At 41.1% G+C, this 20,689-nt stretch overlaps 1 protein-coding gene across 6 annotated transcripts in view; it reads left to right on the top strand.

Annotated features, from left to right (window-relative positions):
* The window catches only part of zmp:0000001167 (protein phosphatase 1 regulatory subunit 12A), a 135,775-nt gene that overhangs the window by 56,410 nt on the left and 58,676 nt on the right, over window positions 1-20,689 (top strand). For 4 of the 6 annotated variants that reach the window (XR_007957413.1, XM_052029022.1, XM_052029021.1 and 1 more), the window contains exons 6-11: window positions 1,404-1,478; window positions 2,215-2,306; window positions 8,317-8,489; window positions 10,581-10,675; window positions 13,974-14,072; window positions 16,729-16,809. Coding sequence is in view for 5 of the 6 variants with exons in the window: in XM_052029022.1 (XP_051884982.1) it covers window positions 1,404-1,478; window positions 2,215-2,306; window positions 8,317-8,489; window positions 10,581-10,675; window positions 13,974-14,072; window positions 16,729-16,809 (615 nt within the window). In the remaining variant the exon portion in view is untranslated. The remainder of the gene's footprint in view (window positions 1-1,403; window positions 1,479-2,214; window positions 2,307-8,316; window positions 8,490-10,580; window positions 10,676-13,973; window positions 14,073-16,728; window positions 16,810-20,689) is intronic. The other 2 variants (XM_052029025.1, XM_052029024.1) reach the window with 1 other exon arrangement.

Genomic DNA, 20,689 nt, shown 5'->3' on the forward strand with positions numbered 1-20,689 from the left:
GAACTTGCAGCATGAAGAGACATCATTATTGATAAATTGCCAGTGCTTTAACTCATTATACGTTGAGAGATTGTACCCTTTGTACTGTCGTTTTGTAAGCGCTCTCATTCCACGTTGCTCTGCATAGCTGAATTTGCATAGTGCTGCTCTGTATTGTTGTTATTGCTCTGTTTTGCTCTATTAGTCCACTCTTGTATAAAATTGATCTACTTTCCAGCATTGTTTTTTTATTCCTCTACATTAACTATATTTTTATTGCTCTTTTTCTCTGTAAAGCTATTGCACGATACTACTCTGTTTCCTTGTATTCTTTTCAATACTACTGAAGGACATTTCATTCAAATATAGAGCAATGCATTTACTAAGGGGCATACATTGTGAGTATGTTGTTCAATGTTATTCAAATTACTAAGTTTCCACTATGTTATTTCACATTATCCAATGTTATTTCATGCTGCCTACATTAACTGTTGTTGCTCTATATTGCACTGTATTCTTTGCCACATTTTCTACTGCCTAACTTCTTATTCTAATTTGTTATTCTATTTGTATCATATTTATACTTTGCACTGTATTGCTCTTTTTTGCAATGTATAATGCTATATTAGAAAATTCAAATTAAAGTGTATGAAAATGATCCTCAATTAATGCATGTGATTTTACACTGATTTATCTCGCAGATTAATGTTTCATGATGAACTTGGATAGTCGGTTTCTACTTCACATGATTTAAAATGGTGCAAAATCTCAGAAACCCCACTGGTTAGAGTTGCTTGACTTTCCTGTACTTTGCGGAAATGCGGTATGTTTCTTTTGGGTGAATTAGTTGTAGGGATCTGATAATTCTGCACTGGTGATATCAGAATCCATACTACCTCATGTCTGTCATAAGGAACATTGGATATATGGATATATTGGTTACTGCATGGGATGCTGTCTTCACCATGTGCTAATTTATAATAAATGCTAATACATTTTTGCATTGGTGCAGTTTAAGGTAGTAATAAGCAATATTTCCACAACTGTACCTGATGTAAGGATAATGACAAAACTGCTGTATCAAGAGGCAGGACATGACTGGCAGTGTCTGAAATGAGTAAGGTGGTTGGTTAGAGCAAAGGAGTAGCCAAATCAGAACCCTAGTGCAGATTTATTCTTGGGTGTAGTTTAGATATCTATTGAGTAGATGTTTGACCTTTGCAGTGCATTGCGATTCAAGCAATGGCAAGATTTTTTTCTTTAAATTGGTAGGAGTTTCACTGCAGGAGAGGTGGTTGTTTAATTGTACTCTGTAGGCAGGTTACAACTTTGCTTTACTGTTTCTGGAGTGAATGTTAAGTGGGGAGAATTGATTGCTTGCCATCAGGAACAATGATCATTGACGGGTTTTTCCTGAATCATAGGGTCAAACTGCATTTGATGTTGCGGATGAAAGTCTCTTGGATCTGCTGGAGGAGCTACAGAAGAAGCAGACCGTTGTAAGTAGACACAGACTTACAGGCAACAGTTTTTGAATACTCTGACTACACACACAAACACTTTCACTAGGCCAAACTGATAAAACTTAAGACCAATTACTAATCCCTTTAGATGCTAGTTTGGTTTGTCAGAGAGTGGAGCTGTGTAAAGTGGAATTTACCTCGTGCTTTTTTGTGATGAATCTTTTCCCAAACCATCACTAGGTAATTTATGACTGATAATGGAAATCAGTATCGCAAGTGATTTCAAAGGGACCTTGTTCTCGGATCCCTTACTCACTCTCCCAGAATTGGGGAAATATAAATACCCCTTGTCTTAAAATCTGGCTTCAAAATCCTATAACTTGTTCGTAGATAATGTTAGGCAGAAACTTACTTTAAGTTTCTTTCTATGACTTAAGCTGGTTTAAGCGATAGTACACTTTATGTTGAGTCCAATTCCAAACACTGCTTTCCCCTCAAAGGGCAGGTGATCTAACATACAAATAAGCTTACTCCACATTGATTATGCAATCGAGAGATTTTTTTCCACTTCAGAGATGCAAAGTGAAGTTTTACTGGTCAGCTTGAGCCTCCCTATATGGTTGTACGAGGAACTATTGCAGTGGATGAGATGGAGGGATCTTTTGTCAGGTTACCGAATTGTACACTCTTCTCCCTATGGTTTTTCCCCACACAATTGACCATTTATAGTTGTATGAATTCTTCTTTTCCTTCCTCTTTTTGCTGAAAACAGTTGAGGATTGAGAAGGAGAAGCAAGCCAAGATGGAGGCCTCACTGATTGAACTGTCGAATGCCTCTCAGCAAATACCAACCAGGACCAGGAGGTTAGTTCTGACTTGGTTTGTTCTGGTGATCATCCTGCAGCATGTAGACTCACTGTTTGATGAGTGGTGATGCCAACTGCATTTCCCACCCTAACACCACTGGATGAGTTTTTAACTGTAGGCACTACTTCACCCTTGATAGACTGAGCTGATGCTTAAAACAAAACACCAAGGATTTGCTTTTTCCCCTTCTTTTCCCACTGAAAGTGGAAGCATTAGTGCAATTGAAAATCATTTTTGAAATCATTTTTTAAAATCTATTTATTTGCTTTGATTAAACCTCTTTGATACATTATAAGAATGTTAAAATCTGCGTAGTTTTTCCATTGGTAAGGTGTTGTAACAGGAGTCAAAATGATGGGGTCACCACCCCTTGATAGTCATTTTGAATGGAACCACTTCAAATGAAGGTGAACTTAAGTAGTTTCTTTAATAACATCTGCTTTTGAAAGGTGACAGAGCAAAAGGATCAGACCTGCAGATAAAAGAACATTGGATTTCATTTTGTAGTGGTGCTGGTGTTATGATGACCATGATATTGAATGCTCAACGTAAAATGTTTTAGTTGTTGTGTCCAATTCCTTAAGGATGTGTGTGTTCTTTCAGTAACTAGTCACTGATGTGTTATACATCATTCTGGGATTTGTCTGGCTTACCTTCAGTTCCTCTCCCCCCCCCCCCCCCCCCCCCCCCGAAATGCTTGTCCCATTGTCCCAATTGAGATGAGCAGCGTGCACATGTACCTATATACACACAAATCATTGAAACAAATAAAGCATAATACACACACACATGATAAAGGACAAGATAAAACAAGCATGTGCAGGCCAGCGTGCTGTGTGCACACACCCGCTCTTCATGTCCATTCACCTTCATGTACATTCACGGCCAGCCTCTCATTCTAACCTTGAAAAGGAGATGAAGATAAGAGGAAGAATTGAGTTGACTCAGACCCTTCTCGTTGACAAATGGTATCCAGTTGCATTGTTGCTGGGGAGGTTTTTTTCCAAGATTTGACTCTGAACAAAATAAAGGGAAGAAATGACAATTTATGATAAGTAGCTGTGCACCCAATGGTGTTTCTTCCATTATCAAGGAAGGAGAAAGTATCCCACATGGTTGACACCTGATTCACCACCTTGGATGTTCATTTTCTCCACCACTGCCTCAGTTCTGTTTCAGTGTGTGCCAGCTACAACATATTAACATACGAATTAGGAACAGGAGTAGGTCACTTGGCCTCTCAAGCCTGCTCCACCATTCAGTAAGATTATGGTTGGTCTGATTGTAACCTCAACTCTGCCTTCCTGCTTACCCACTGTAATCTTTCAGTTCTGTTGCTCTCAAGAATCTGCCAATTTCTGCCTTAAAATATCAAAGACTCTGTTTGCACCACATTTTGAGGAAAAGAGTTCCAAAGACAGATGACCCTCAGAGAAATATTTTCACATCTTCATCTCTACTGTACGCAAGTTCCATATTCTCCCACAAGAGGAAACATCCTCTCCAAATCCTCCCTGTTAAGACCCTTAAGAATCTTGTATGTTTTAATTAAATTGCCTCTCACTCTTAAAAATATAAGTGTAGGTTGTCCAACTTTGCCTCATTTGACAACCCTCCTATGCCAGGTGTTAGTTTTGTAATCCAGCTCTGAACTGCTCCAATATGTTTACCTACTTAAATAAGGAAACCAAAACCGTGCACAGTACTCCAGATATGGTCTCACCAACACCTCATATAACTGAAATATAAAATCACTATTTTTGTGTGTGATCACATTCTGTCACTTCTAAAATTGCAGTACCAACCTTTTGTGAATCACGTGTGAGGGAACCCAGATCCCTCTGCATCTCAGAGATGAGTGCAAGATGTGCTGTACATCTTGTGTATGAGTGTCTTGCTGTTTTAATGTCAGGAGTTCATACCAGCCCTATTATAATCGCACTTGTAGCATATTTAAAAAAAAACAAGGAATAAAATATTTTTCATTGCACTGGTGAAAATGCAGGGATTATGAAATGTGCCAAATCCCCTTTCCATCCACAACAATGCTTTCTTACAGATTTCTAAAGTGTGCTAATAACCTCCAGTGGCAGGTTCAGGTACTGCATCAGCTCTTCAATCCAAGTGCTGTGCAAATAAGGGCAAAATAACTCCAAGTGCCAGCAAGATCTCCCTAAGACACACCATATACAATCAACTGTATCAGTGACAGCTTGGCACCTTCCCAAATAGTTGTGTATTCAAGCTGCACTCGAGGACTTGAATGCATAATCTAGGTTGACACTTCAATACGTTATTGGAAAACTTCTGAACTTTAGAATTATTCTCCCTCAGGATGTGATTTTAAACAGAGATCCTTTATGTCCATCCCACTAATGCTTATGCCAAATGACGGCCATTTAATTTCAAAATAATTCATCATACGTGAAGTCTGTGTATTTGGGAAAGTTAAGATGTTCTATAAGCACCTACCTTTTTCCATTTGCTGTAGACATGGCCCCAATGTTTTTAGCTTTTGACCCATTATTTCCTCCAGCCCTGTCATTCCGACCATTCCATTAAATGTTATTCCTGACCTGTGATTTCCGTGGTATTGCTAATCCTGGAACCATCTGATTCTGTGCTATCTTGTGCTTTGAAATCTTCAGCTAATCAAGTATTCACACAACTCCTTTATCAATTTTCTCCTCCCTTCTCTGCTGCTCATTTCCCCAACCAATTGAGCCTTGCGGAGAAATCTTTTTATGTGTGTTTATTGAAGCAACATTCGTTCAGCTGGAGCCAGTTGTACATCTCATTACTTCATAGTGAAATTGACCATGACTTCTTGCCTGACTTTGTAATCCTGCTTAAGTATTTCTTTTTTCCTGTGCTCACAGTAATGACCTGATTACCTGTACAATGTCCACTCCTCTTCATTCCTTAAGACTCGAATCGTCTCAGTCATTTTCTCCGATGAAAACCAGATCTGTTATCTCCACAAATCCAACATCCCCCAATCACCTTATCTTTCAGATTTCTCTGTACATTTTCTAACATGTTAATTTGTCCATTTTAAGATGGTGCTTAAACCAGAACACAGTAGTCAAAAGATTATCTCACCAGTGACTTTATACAATTGGAAGAATCTGCTTAAGGCAGCAGTCGGTCCACATTGAAGCAGACCCCACTAAGCAATCAGTGTGTGTTAAAACTTGGAGAACTAGGTGAGGGTTGAACAGAACTGAGAGGCAAATTGAAAATCAGTGGATTGTTGTTTTATGCTTGGATGTGAGAGAATGGCAAGACTAAAGGATGTAAAAGGTTTCACAGTTTTGAGATTTTGAGAAAAGATGATTTAGAGAAGATAGTTGATGAATCTTATCAAATGATGAGAGTTCAGGGAAAAAGAATGAAATGAATCTAACATTGGAGTCAGGGAACGACAGAATGGAAAGATCAAAGGATCTCTCACTAAAATTGTGTAAATGAAATAAAGACATGTCATATTGGGGGAGAGTTTTGAGTCTAGCAGTGAAAGAAGAGTTGTCCATCAGAATCAGCTCTTGATCCATGTTGAGAGATGCTAGAAGGAATGTAGTGATTCAGTTTTTGTATTGTGAAAATTAGAAGTGCTAGGAAAATGCAGCCACATAGATGTTAATGGATATACAATGGAATCCTTAGAAAAGATTGGGTTGAAAGATATGTGAAGTCACTGATGGAGAAACAAAGATCTAATAATAAGCACTGTCTTGGAGAATGCAAAACAAAGGACAAAGCACCAATCGCAGCATGGATGATATTGTCTCGGGCAAAACTAGGTAGCTGGTAATAGAACATTGCCTCTAGGAACTCCAAGTATGGTAATTCTTATAAAAGTATGTAGAGTCAGATCTGTCAAAAGTAAAATGGATTTTAAAAAAAAATGAAGGTTGCTCTGTTCTGGAAGACGCTGTGAGCAGTGGACAAGGACCATACCAGTGAGTGTCTAATGGATTAGATCCATAAGCATAATAGATGAGTATTGGCTTTCATGGTAATAAAGGTGGCAGTTGAAGGGACACACTTTTTCGAGTTCACTAAATTGCTAAAAGGAAGAAAGGATCAAGAAAAGAAGAGATTGCAAAGGCAATAAGTGATTGGAATAATACAGTTGAAGATTAAACACTTTTAGTGAATGGCCAGTAATTGCAGCCAAGTACATTTCATCTTTATAAATGGATATCTCACTTTTGTTCATTTAAACCCCAAGGAATGTTGATCTATTCTTACTTGCAGGAGAAATCTTTCGTTAATGATCAATGTTCCAATGTACATTACAACACACCTCTTTACATTAAAAGCTATCTATGTTGGAAGCAATCCACTGAATTGATCTAGATCCAGATGATCTAGAAAATGCTCGGTCACTTAATCTAGAGTCTGTTACATAATCATTCGTGAGGGAACCTTCACTTTACTGTTATTTAATATTATAATGAAGACATTTCACCTTATTAATCATGTGATTAACAAGGAATCCAGAAGAGACCTTGAATAACTTAAGCCCACAGGATATTTTACCTATTTTTGACCCACTTCCTAATCCATTTAATGCATCTGTCAACATTCCATTGCATCTCTTCTCATTTGTGGATGCAAAATCATCAAACATCCTATGGAAACTTCACAAAGAATTCTAGCAGATTTCTGTCCCAATACATTATTGCTCCTAAATCCTTGCTGCTCTTTGAATTCTTTTTCTGCATGCCCAGATATTCTGCTTTTTCTTTGAATGCACTCATCCATTAGAAGACAAACTATTTTCCAACTCATTGCAGAGCCTATCTCGTTGCAGTCACTCATTCCTGATTATTGGGTTTGCCTTGTACCTTGTTACTATTTATTCTTTGTATCTTTCCAAACATTTTAAAATATTGATTAACATGATTAGTTAACAATTTCATTATTATTTTATGTGTTGACCAGGATGATAATGGTGAATTAGATGGGCATTTATCATCTTGCAGTTTTTATGTTAAAATATTGATAAAAATGAGCAAGAAATAAAGAGGTTAAATTAATGAGACAAATATATTATTGAAAGGGAATGGAGGGGAATGCTGTAAAGCAACAAGTGTTACAGTAACCCTGTGGTGATGGGGAATACACTGTGTGTTGAGGCTTAGCCTCATATGTAGATTGAAAGTTGGCTGCACTGTATTGGCTTCTTCACTGGACAAAGAGTGATGCCTCACCAAATAAAATGCTGTGTGAGGTTTTGCCTCTGGGGCCTTGCCAGGTTTCAAAGATTGTTTTATGCTTTTGAGATACAGCAGGGTACAAAAGAACAGCTCCAGCATTTCCTTGCGAATAGTCTTCAACTCTGAGAAGCAAATGCCTCGCTGCACTGGATAATCGCAGTGAAACATTACTAATAAATGTGTTAAGTCAACAATAAAACAGGTTAATAGAGCTTGATAATACTTGATAATATCAGTGCTGGGAGTGTATTATACAGTTATAGAACTGGCAGAAAATAACAGGGTGTAATGGACAGAGCATTACATGGTAATTACGAGATCTAGGGTGCAATACACAGGAATTCATAGCTGTGGACTGTGTATTGAGCTGAAGTGTTACATGTAATAATAGTGACCTGGGTTCAGAATGTATACTGTATCTTACAGAATAGATGGGAGCATGCTTTTCATGTGAGCCAGAGATACATTGCACATTGAAAGCGATTTGGGATGTGTTTCATGCAGCAAAAAATATCAGTAAATGGCAGATCTGAGAGTGCATTACTGATGTTCGAAGGTTAGAGGGAGCGTTGCCCAGGATAACTGGGTACTACAGGAAAGTAGAGCAGAGAGAATTGTCTAAATTTGCTGTCAGCGTCCTATTTGCTTAGTGCTGGAGACTGGCTCCTTTATACCCTGTTGGAGTTTTGTGTCTAACCTCAGTGATGGAACTTGCTTATCGAGTCTTGGGCCTGCACGCATCACACTAACAGACAATTAGTGCTAATCCGTTATCCCACCAGGACTTCTATTTCCCGTATGAGCAGCAAAGATAAAATCTCAATGCATGACAAGGAGCGCAAGACACTGGAGTCTGTAATGCTGGAGCACGTTAATGATGATGAGGAGGATAGGAAAAAGTTGAATGGCTCAAGTTCTGAGGAGGAGATGCCTCATGAAGTTGAATCGGTGGCTGGTAAGTCAATGATCTCTGCTTCCATCACAAGGGAGGGCTTTGGACTAGTGGTCCAATGAAATAATTTCAGTCTGAAAAAAATGGATTTTGTACCCCAACAGTTTAACTAAAGAAGGACTCTTTGGAAGTTTTAAGAAAATATCGGAGAAAGTAAGTGGGGAGGTAGAGTATTTGACTGTCAGTGTTTCTCCACCATTCAATAATGTCATGGTTGAATCTCTATTACTTTGCTACCCTCGATTTCTGCCCAGAGACAATTGACCTCAGTTTGGATATACTAATCAACTGTAAATCCTCAGCCTGCTGGGGTGCAGAGTTTCAAAGAATGAAAATGATTTCTCCATATTGTCCTAAATATTTAGTCCCCTAGCTGAGACCGTAATACCTGTTTCTGGACACCAAGTAGGGGAACAAGTCTTTCAGCCTTGTGAGAAACGTTTGAATGAAGTTGTCTCTCATTCCTCTAAACCCTGCAGAATGCAGGTCTATTCTTATTCTGAGGACATAACTGTTATCCCAGAAAACAACCCAGTGAACTTTCATGATATCACCACCCAAGTTAACTGATGCAGCAGTGTAATCAGAGCCAGGTCTAACGGAGGTCCACATCTTATGAATTTAATGCTAATAGGATCTGTGAGGATAGAAAACTTGAAATTGGATTAATGGACAATTAACTTCCAAGGGGAGACAAAAGATTTCCCATTGCTTCCAGTATTCTCCTGCACTCCCAGCACTGGTGGTGTAAAAAGAAAACCGTGCATTGCCATAGTGTCTTCATGAGCATTGGGTCACCCCAAGTTTCTTTGCTATAATGGAAATGCTTGGGTGTAATCACTGTGTGAGTGTGGAAAATGAAGCAGACATTTTGTGCACAGCATTCTCCCACAAATGATACAGTAATGGCCAATCATCTGTCCTTGTAATGTTAATGGAGGGTAAATATTGGCTAGGCACCAGGGATAATTGTCCTGCTCCTTAAGAGATGGTACTATGGGATCATTTAACCAAGAGGACAGGGTCTCAGATTAACATCTCGTTTGAGAGATGCTTCTTCAACAGTGCAGCTATTCTGCAGAATTTCACTGGAGTGGCAGCCTATACTTTTGCAGTCAAGATTCAGGAATGAGACAAACCTACAACCTTCCAATTCTGAGGCAAGACAGCAGTGGTGCCAAATTTGTCGCTGACAGTTGGCAGCCTTTAAACTAGGATAGGAGGCACAGCTCCTGGTCATGTGGTGCTGTTGCCCTGTACTGAGGTTTGGTTTGAGGATTAGGTCCAATTGGAGGCCTGGTATCTGCAATTTCCTGAGTCGTAAGACCCTATTGCAGTTCCTGAAATGGGATCTGTACAGTCGAGTTGAGTGGTTTTCAAAGTAGGGGTTGAGACCTGCCAGGTGCGTCACATGATGTTTAAAAAGGGGCCACCAAAACTGATTGGGCTGGGGTCAGTGGTGTGGGGCCCAAGGTAACAAGTAAGAGAGAGGCCCTGGGCCCATGGTGAGAGGACTGGAGAGAAGCCTGGGAAGCACAGGGTCTGCAGACCAGAGAACTGCACATCCTGCCTCCGCCTTACTCTAAACCTGCCCACATAAGCGGCATGTAACTATCAGTTCACTATGATACTGCCTTTTGGAGTTTAACCAAAGTGGTTTGATATCATCTACATTAAATTTGTAGTTAACTGGTTATTATTATTTGGGTCGTGTTGATTAAAGTGGTTCGACTGCAAAAAGGTTTGAAGACCAGTGGTCAAATGACCTTGGGTAAAGTAAGTTAGGCTGTGAGAACCTGCAGGACTGGCCAGTGCTGGCAGTCACAGATGGTCACGTAGTCTGGATCATATCTGGCTGGTTCATGACTCCCAGTAATCTCACAGGTTGGTATAACCTTACATGATAAGTGTCTTTCAGAAAAAGCCTGCTGGAGCTTGAACGTGTGATTTATCACTGCATTTTGTTGTCTCTTCCATATCAAGTATATCGGTAGTGATAAGACTCTCGAGGGCTATTTCATTTGGGGTTAGAAATAGGAAACTCAGATTTGCCACGCTCTATTCATTTGTATTTGTTGTCTTTTGGTTTGACAGAGAAGGCCAAAGTCCGACTTAACATGAATAACCTCACCAAACGGAGCATGACAACTGACTCCATCCTCTCATCCACTACTGCAAGTAACAAGAGGGTACGTAACAAGCAAGGAGAGAAACTGTTTGATGTTTGAGTTTGGAACCTGCAGCGCCATCTCCTGATTTAGTTTTTTTAAACTTCCAGAGTGGAGCCAGGATCTGGTGGGATAGAAACTGGTTTGACTGTTTGACTCTCTCATTGAAGATTTGGCATTTTCTTTTCATTCTAGATCAAACAAAAAAAAATCAGAGTTGCTGGAAGTGCTGATTTGTTTCCTGTGAAGAATGCTGCTTGCTTTCTATTGGAGGGATGCAAGGTTTTTTGCTGCAAGGTGTGCTGCACTGTGGTTGATCAAGGGAGGTTGCGATGGTTGGATTGCACAGTGTTTTTTCTGAGGGCTGTTGCATTTCATTTCAAGAAATACTGCATTGTTTGCTGTGATGCTGCACTATGCTGTGGATTGACCCTTCTGCTTTCTATTGTGTAGCTGCTGCAGATTTGCTGTTGCAAGAAAGAAAGGATGCCGCATTTTCCTGTTCAGTGATGTGTGGGTTGAACGGCAATTCCGGTTGCAGCTAATACTGTTGGTTTGATGTTGCAAGGATTGATGCTATGCTTCCTACTGCAGTTAATGAGGCATTGTTTTGTGTTGCTGGGTGTGGCACTTTGTAAGAAATGTGGTACTGTAGCAGCTGCTACCACGATGTGAAAGCAAGACACTAGTTAGTGGGCTGCAGAACAAAAACTGATTTATCTTCCCGCCTTGCGCGGGCCTTTTAAGAGGAACGGTTCCTGCCCACCGAAAACGGAAATGATGTATGCGCTATGTCATCAAACTTTTCCTGCGCACGGGTTCTCCCCGTCGCTCGGGGAAGACGAAGGCCCAACGCCATCTTGGGCCTCGCCGCTCCAACGATGCGTGACCCGGCAGCTGAGCCGGTTCGCTTGCTCAGGCGGTGAGTCGCTACACCCCCCCCTCCCCCCCCAGAACCGGCGATACGGTCCCCAAGGTTCGCGGACTGTGCTAACCGTTGCTTAGGAGGTTGGCCTCTGCGTTGCAGTGTTGCGACCTTGACCAGTTGTTGTAGATCTAAATGGGCCGGTTTGAGGCGGTCCGTCGTGAAGACCTCTTCCTTGCCCCCAGTATCCAAAATAAAGGTGGACCCATTATTCCTGATGACCCGGAACGGCCCTTCGTATGGCCGTTGCAACAGTGCCCAGGGTGTGCCCCTGCGAATGAAAACAAACTTACGGTCTTGTAGTTCCTTGGGCTCACAGGATGGGGCTTGACCATGCCGCGAAGTGGGAATCGGTGCCAAGCTGCAGAGCCTCTTGCACAGTCTTTCCAGGACTGCCATGGGTTGTTCTTCTTGGCCCCGAAGGGTGGGTATGAAATCCCCTGGGATGACCAGGGGCGCACCGTACATGAGTTCAGCTGACGAAGCATGGAGATCTTTCATGGGGGCAGTGTGTATGCCGAGCAGGACCCAAGGCAGTTCGTCGACCCAGTTAGGACCTTTCAGGCGGGCCATCAGGGCTGATTTTAGATGGCGGTGGAAACGTTCCACCAACCCATTTGATTGAGGGTGGTAGGCTGTGGTGGTGTGCATCTGTGTCCCTAGCATGTTCGCTAATGCAGACCAGAGGCTGGAGGTAAACTGGGTGCCCCGTCTGAAGTTGGAATTGTGCTTCAGCCTGGTCGAACCAGATGTTGGGCCGAAGCGTCCAAAAGGTGGGCAGCTTGAGTGCCACTATGTTGGCTCCTGCGTTGTCATCCATTGTGCGGGTCCAAGATCCGTTTGGACCGTCGGGGTCACCAATGTAGCGGCTGCTACCGCGATGTGAAAGCAAGACACTAGTCGGTGGGCTGCAGAACAAAAACTAATTTATTTTCCTGCCTTGCACGGGCCTTTTAAGAGGAACAGTTCCCGCCCACTGAAAATGGAAATGACATACGCGCTACATCATCAAACTTTTCCCGCGCGCGGGTTCTCCCCGTCGTTCGGGGAAGGTGAAGGCCCAACGCCGTCTTGGGCCTCACCACTCCGATGCGCGACCCGACCGCCAAGCTGGTTCGCTTGCTCAGACGGTGAGTCGCTACAGTACCATGTTTCATTCTGCAGGCCGTTGCAATGTTCTGATGAATCATAGTACTGTTCAAATTGAAAGTGCATTCATAACCCTTTGTGAGAGATGCCTCTTTGGCCAGGAGCATCTTCAGAGCTGCTTCTGTCCTATCATCATGTTGTGGAAACTCTTGGCCATTGTTTGCTCCATGGTGCACTTGTTTTTTTGTCTCTTTGTGTGCCATTTTAAGAAGGCTGCTCTTTGAGGACTGCTACGTAACTTTGTGGCATTGTTTGTTGTTGTACTGTTTTCCCTAGCAACTGGTGTGAGGTAAAGTTATGGGTTTGCCTTAGATAGTCTTACATTGCACGGCTCCTTGCCTGTGACGCTCATGAGTTTGCTGGGACTGCCCACTATTTAACTTTGCACCTCAGGGAGTAACAATAGGGGCCCCTTTCTGATCTGGCCTGGGGGTTGCATTTTTCACGGCCTCATGCACTTCTCAGAACTTGTAGTGGGTGGAACAGATGAACACTTTGGAGTAAGATCATTATAAAATCAAGAAGCTTGTTTATTTCACTTAGTACAGAATGGCACTTACAGACTTCCTTATCAGCCCCCAGCTGTAAAAACTAAGCTTAGCCTTCAGTGCTGGCAAGCACCTCCCACTTGCAGCCTTAGCTGAAATGGACAAATTAAGTGCCTTGCTCTTTTTATTACAGGAGAGCTCCGGAAGATAAGCTTGACCCTTACTTTCTCTATATATGGAGGTCATGGTTTACAGACCTGGCCAATCAAGCCTGCAATCCCAAGTCTCAAACAGCAGATTCTCGCTGGGTCCATTTTACATTTTAACCCCTGCTGAACTCAGATCTGTAATGACTGTAGCAACGATGGGTCCAAATGGTGTTTCGGAGTTTTGAGAGAAAATAATGAGGCCACCAGCTTCATTGTCCCTGATGGTACCTAGGGGGAACAACATTAGTTTTGGTCAACTACCTTAAATGCAAGGCAGATGATTTTTGATTTTAATGTAAATTCAGTTACTTCAATATAACTTCCTCTTTTGAGTAAAAATGATCAAAAGTGAAGCCTGGAATTGTATAAATGTGACCCGTAATCATTGTTATTGCATTCTGCCCTATTCTAAGAGATACAGTGCTTCATCCTTCTGCATTGTTGCTGCTATATTACTTAAGTATTTCCTGCTCTGAATATTGCAGAGTTCTCCTGCCATGCTTACTGTATTATTCCCTTTTTGGAATGCTGCATTATTTACTCTTAAGGTGAGCATCAATATATCTCTTCCATGTGTGAGTTTTCTCATTGCAAGAAATACTACAGCACTCATTGGCTGCACTGTAAACACTGCATTACTGCTTCTGGTGAGATAAGCTGATTTTTTTTAGACCTCTGCAGGGATGTTGCATTGTTTCCTACTGTGAAGTTTGCTGTGTTGTTTGGTGTTGCAAGGGTTGCTCCATTATTTTGTGTTAAAGGTTGTGTCTTAATTTTCAGGTTTATGCATTGTTTCCTGTGCAAGAAAAGGAGAAAATTGCCTTTTCCAATGGAGATTGCGATGTTTCCTTTTCAGAGGAATGCCACTGTTGGTACTTGTGTTTGAAATGTCTCATTCAGATGGCTATGCAGTGAAATCTTCAGAATTTTTTTTCATGTGGAGTCCAGTGATAATTGCTGCATTGCTTTTCTGGTGAAGATTGCTCTGTCACTTTTGAAGATTGTGATTTTTGTTTTATTCTGAAGCATGTTAATTTGCTGTCATCTGTGAAGGATGCTATGCTGGTGAACAATACTGTGATATTTCTAGGATAGATAACGTGAAATGTGCTTTGATTTATGTTATGAAGAATGCTGTGCCATTTGGCTGAAGAGTTTTGGATCATTTCTGATCAAGGATACCACATTGATTATAGTGCTTTGTTGTTTCTGGTTGTTGTAAAGAGCGCTGCCATATTTCCATCAAAGAGTGCTGAGTTTTGTGAAGATTTTTTTGTTTCCAGTGAAGAATATTGAATTTCACCTTATGAAGATTTTGTCTTACACTGGATCATATGAAAATTGTCCCATTGAACCTTATGAAGAGCACTGCATAGCTTCTTATGAAAAGTGCAGTGTTCTTTCCAATGAAGGATGCCACATTGATTTTTATGAAGAATTCTGCATTGTTTCTTGTGAGGAGTGGTGTTGTCTACAGTTATGAGTCTTGTGTTGTTTCTGGTGAAGAAAATTGCAAAGGTTATTCTGAAGGTTATTATATCTCGATGTGAAGAATGCTGCTTAGTTCTTGCAAGCAGAACTGCCATATTATTCGTGAATAGTGTTCTGTTGATTCATGATTTGAAGAATGCCATGTTGGATCTTGAAAGAATGCAGCTCATTTTCTTGTGAGGAGAGCTGCTTTATGCAGAACCATATCTTGGGTAATTTTTAACTTCTTCGTGCCAATGAGAGTCACAGAGTCATACAACACGGAAACAGGCCCTTTGGCCCAACTGGTCCATACCGACCAAGACGCCTGTCTAAGCTAGTCCCATTTGCCAGCACTTGGCCCATAACCCTCCAAGCATTTCCTATCCAGGAGATACTTTTTAAATTGGTTATGAGCCAATCCCAGTCCCAGTCTGCACGGAATTTAAAATGTAGCTCTGCAGGTATCCAAGTAATATTAAAATACTCTCCAGACTTGGGTATCCTCTTGTATTTAGTATCTATGAGCTGACTTCCCAGGACTTGGAAAACCTGGTGCCACAGGTAACTGGGAAGTCTGATTCAACAAGAAAAGGAATTTCCAGCATTGAAAGTGGACTGAGTAGACAGAGTTTCCTTGGTCCCCTCCAAATGTTCCTCTGAAACAAACTGAAGCTCTGCTTCACCACCACAATCCCCACTTCTGCTGTTCCACCACTGATGATAAGCAAACCCCCTCCCCCCTCCCACTGCCACCGAAACATCCACCTCTGTCCTTGCCCAACCCCACTGTGATGTGCAAATCCCCACCCTGTGCCCTGATTTTCTGCTTTGTACTCTGAGCTCTCCCTCCAACCTATGACCATTACCAATATATGTGGGTAAGCCATGACTGCAGCAGTGTACTACTGATTTTCTCACCTCAGTTGGCCAGCCCTTTGGTCAAGCTGGATGCTGTACAGAAAATGGAGCAAAACATCTAATGAATTTGGGCCTTCATATACGGAAGGAACTCTGCACTGGTGGTTTTCTGAGGTTCAATCCCAATCCTCAAACATCCTTGCCCCCACCTCTCCTCCCCATATGTATCAGGGTCCACCATTCTATGGGCAGGAGTGTTGTTGTCATGATGCCACACTGTGAAGCTCCCTCTATTAATGAATCGATCGTAACCATATTTAAAAAAATATTAGCAGAACGTCCCTCCAATTAGATAGGTTAATACTTCCTTGATGATCTACATATCTTTGGCAAGCACCACAGTCCATCCATGGTATTATTTGTCTTTCCTCTAACAAGCAATAAATGTTTTAAGAACACTCTTGAGTACTAGAATTTTATGTCCTGTTGTATGACAGTAGTTCCTCCCTGGTGATGAATGCTGTGGTTCTAGGTTGGCTGAAGAATAAGGATTGATATTTTGAGAGCATCCCTTTTTGCCAGTGTCCACAATTGGTGGTCCAAGTAGAAATTGGAACATACTTAATATTTCCTGTAATCAAGATTTGATTTAAATTAATTAGTACCTTCCAAGAGAGTCAAAGCTTCACTGAACATTATCCCGGCAGTATCAACTTCCTGGTTTATTTAGGCATTGACTGATGAATGGTACAGTGAGATAGAAGGTTTAATTTATTGATGACATGTTCTATTGTGGATTGAATTAAATGTTCATTTTATATGAAGGCCATGCAGAATGAGGATGCCTTTCCTTCATGCCCTTTCTTGCCTCCCATTCTTACTCTTCCATTCTCATCTGACTCTCTTTTTCTCCTCTTGCTCTTCCTCTGACTACAGTTTGACTTCTTTACTCCTTTCCTACCTTTTTGTCAGCCAAGTGACCCAAAGTCATGGCGACAGGGCCTACGCAAAACCGGCATTGTCTTGGTCCCCCAAAGAGGTCAAAAGGCAGCGGTGAGCTTCTTGCATGTTGAGGTTTCCATTCTCGTCGGAGCTTTTGGTGTGCTGCATGAGCACGTGGTTTGCCTTGCGTTCATCCCTCTTAGTCTTCCTCTCTATTTCAACCTCTTGAGTTTTGGACAAGCAATTTCAGAGACACAGATGAAAAATTACTCTCGGCAATAGAAAGTCCAGCAACCTAAAATGCAGTCTATTCATGTTGCACATGCTCATTGATACTCTGCCATTTTTACTGCTCAAAATTGGTATTTGGTATTGGTTTATTATTGTCACTTGTACCGAGGTACAGTGAAAAGCTTGTCTTTACAAACCGATTGTACAGGTCAATTCATTACACAGTGACCAGAAAATTTTCTAATGACAGTTTCTAAGGGGGTGGTTGAGGATGGAAAAGTATGTATTAGGCTTTCCTTCCATCTCACTTATGTCCTTTCATACAAACATGATTGCATTGTTGAAAGGAAAGAGGTTGTGACCTCACTGCAGACAAGTATTGCTTGCATTGTGTACTAGGGGTGGAAAAGAGGTTAATGTCACACTGCCTCTTCAAATTAGATTGAAATGTTTTTGAGGATACTGAAGAGTACTATTTTACACTGGAACATGGAAATGTTCAAGAGAATAAGAGACTATTGTACTCTAACTGGCTGGTCCCAGGATTCTGAAAGTTTGCACGTACATTTTTATTCCTTGTGCTCCCAGCTCACTCTATCTGTTAGATATTGGTGCCACCCCAAGCCAATTTCACTAATTCTCTGCTCCATAGGTTCACCCGCTGTTCTGTAAAGTTAAATCTAAAACTGCTCATCTTCCCTATTCTAAAAATGAGCTTCTCTCACTTTCTTGCAGAGTTAGGGATTGCTAAAGATGTCATGAGGTTTCAATTTGTCCAATTTCCTTACAATCTCTTCTGAGCAACTGCATGCCACATTCTTCTCCAGTGGAGATATTTCCAGCTTCTATAACTGGGTGACAAATACAAAATATCAACCAACACTGTCAAAGATGTCCTTTCTGAAATGTGATGGTCTGAATTGTACTCTAAATTCCATTTGAGGTTAGGCTAGCACTTTGCAAGGTCATCATTAAGTCCTGAGATCTTATCTCTCTTTATTGCTAGTTTGATAGTTCCAACATTACTCACCAGAACTGGGCACCATCCTGCTCCCCACTCCCCCACCTATCCATCTCCTTTGTCCTGTCCTGTAATTTACTACCGTGCGTCATATGCCCACACTGTTTATCCTTCAGATTTCTTGTTATTTTGCACTTAGCCACCCTAGACATCTGCCACTACTTGGCCCAACTTCACAAATTACGCATATCTCTTTCCTTGGTCTTTTATTCTGTTGTTTATGGCTGTTCTTCAAGAGATTTGGTATTATCAGAAAGCTTATGCAATGTTGATTCTATTCCAAGTTTCAAATCCTTTATGAACATTGTGAGCAGCAGTGACCCAAACACATCTCTCAGGCATGTCACTAATAACCTATCAGTAGAAATAATCCAGAAGCAATGAAAGTTACTAATATTCAGACGCATCCAAGACCAGCAGGGAACCTGTGCTTAACTGCAAGCAACTGCTGTTCTCAGGAAACATTTAAACTTCATTTGAGTAGGGATTTTTTGCGCTTTTTGCCTACATCTGATTGCCTATAGTTAAAATACACAGTATTGGTACCTTGATTGTTCATTCTTTTTCGTCCCCTGACCAATTGTTTTCCCTTCGGGCCCTAAGTAGTGCATGCTCTCCCTCTGTCTGCTTTTATTCAAGGTTTCCACTTGGTCTCTGATTAGCACATGATTCACTCAGTCTCATGATTGGTATTTGTTCTCTCTCGGTCCTTAATTGGTGCGAGTTCCTTCTTACTCTCTGGTGCATATTCTCTCTCTATCCTTGATTGGCACACATCCCTTCTCTGCGTCCTGCTTGGTGTATGTTTCTTTTCTGCCCCTGACTGGTGTTTGTTCCCTCTCTCCAATGGTTTGTGTTCATCTTTGAAACTCCAGTTACTGTACATTTACTCCAAGTCCTCAGGTTGCCAGTCAAACAATTACACTCAAACATTTGCAGATATTTGCATGAACTTTCCCTGGAGCTTAGCCAGTTCTGAATGTGAAGTAGCTGTAATAACTGTCAGAGAGTAGGTTAAATACAAGAGGACCCTGAAGAACAAATGCTAATTACTGGGGCAGGACTTCTCCTGGCAGCCATTCAGAGCAAAATTGTGGAGCCCTTCTGAATGATCAATCTTTTGACTTCACTGGAACCGTTAAAAGATGTTTCTGCCATATTTCATGATATTGCCAGCACAGTTTGACCAGAGGGAAACTTCCCCCATCTATTTAATGCTTTACTTTATGGTTGAGAATTTATTTTTGTTTGGGGGTTAGCTGCGGCTTGCTGGAGATTTTTGCTACTTTTTCAGGTTGATTTCTTGAGACTGCTATAAGTTTGCTGTTCTTTCAAAATGGTAAAGCTGGCAGAGAACAGCAATCGAGAACCAAAAAACTGTAGATGTTGGAAATCTGAAAAAAACCCCCAGAAAATGCTGGAAATATTCAGCAGGTCAGATCACAGAGTCAGGTTTCATGTTGATGACTGTTCTGATAAAAGGCCATCAACCTGAAACGTTACCTCTGTTTTTCTCTCCATAAATGTTGCCTGACCTGCTGAGATATTTTTCCAGAAATTTCTGCTTTTATGATAGAGGATATTTTAGACTGCTCCCACCTTTGTTATCAAGAAGGAGGGAGGTAAGATTCTCTGCCAGCCAGCTTCCCTTTTTGTTTGGTTATGCTACTAGTTAATCTAGCTGCATGTCTTTTCTATAGGCTGCGAGGTAGCTTAGTTTATGAGATGGTGCCAGGAAGTGGCACGAGAGATGAGGTCTCTCACACTTGACCTTCAACAGGTAAGAAGAGCTTATTGCTTGTATGGACCAGAGCAATCTGACCTTGACACCAAGATACAGAAGGCTTTTTGTGTAAGGGAAGAGAAGTGGCACTTGCAGGGAACGGTATAGCAAGGGTATAGCAGTAGTATATTCTGTGTAATTATGGAGTACTATATATAAAGAGTACAGCAACAGTATATTCTGTTCTCTGCAATTGCAGCAAAGAGTACTAGAGGTTCTATTTGCCCAGTGCCAGGTAAAGGATACCTTCTTGTGGTTTGAAGTGGAAGAGAAAAGATCTACGTAAGATCAGACAACATAGATAAAACTAGAAAGAAGATTATGTGGAGAAAGCACGAGGATCTAAAGTTTAAATGCCAATCTAGAATCTCACAAGTAACTGGCTTAAAAGGTATGACATTTCATCGTTCTAGCACAAAAAATATGGAGAAAAATAACCCATCCATTGGATTAAGAGTATTATATAATGTTGTCAAAAAGAACAGCAAGCTTGAAGATTGGGAGGCTTTTCTGAATCAGCAGAGATTGACCCAAAAACTGATTGAGGGGAAAGGTAGATTGAAGGTACACTAATATTAAACTTAAGAATGTAAGACCTTTAGCAAAAATGTGAAAAATGGGGCAATAAAACCATACTTGGGTCCCTTAGAGATTAGGAGAGGAGAAATTGAAAACATGTTTTATATATGACTTCACATAACATACCAAAATAGTATGGAACTCAGAGACTGATGGGAATGTAGAACTTAATGTAATTTAATATTGGTAAAGCAAAAGTACTGTATAAATTGATGGGATTAAAGCTGATAGACTTAAATCTCCCAATGACCCACACCCATGGATTGTAAAGGAGGTTGCTGCACAGACAGCAGCTATCATGATAGCAGTCTTCTAATACTCCCAAAGGTTATGACTGGCCTACTGGAATGTACAAGAGTAACACAGCTATTCAGGGA

The sequence above is a fragment of the Pristis pectinata genome, chromosome 14, assembly GCF_009764475.1.
Source record: "Pristis pectinata isolate sPriPec2 chromosome 14, sPriPec2.1.pri, whole genome shotgun sequence".
Classification (NCBI taxonomy): Eukaryota; Metazoa; Chordata; class Chondrichthyes; order Rhinopristiformes; family Pristidae; genus Pristis; species Pristis pectinata.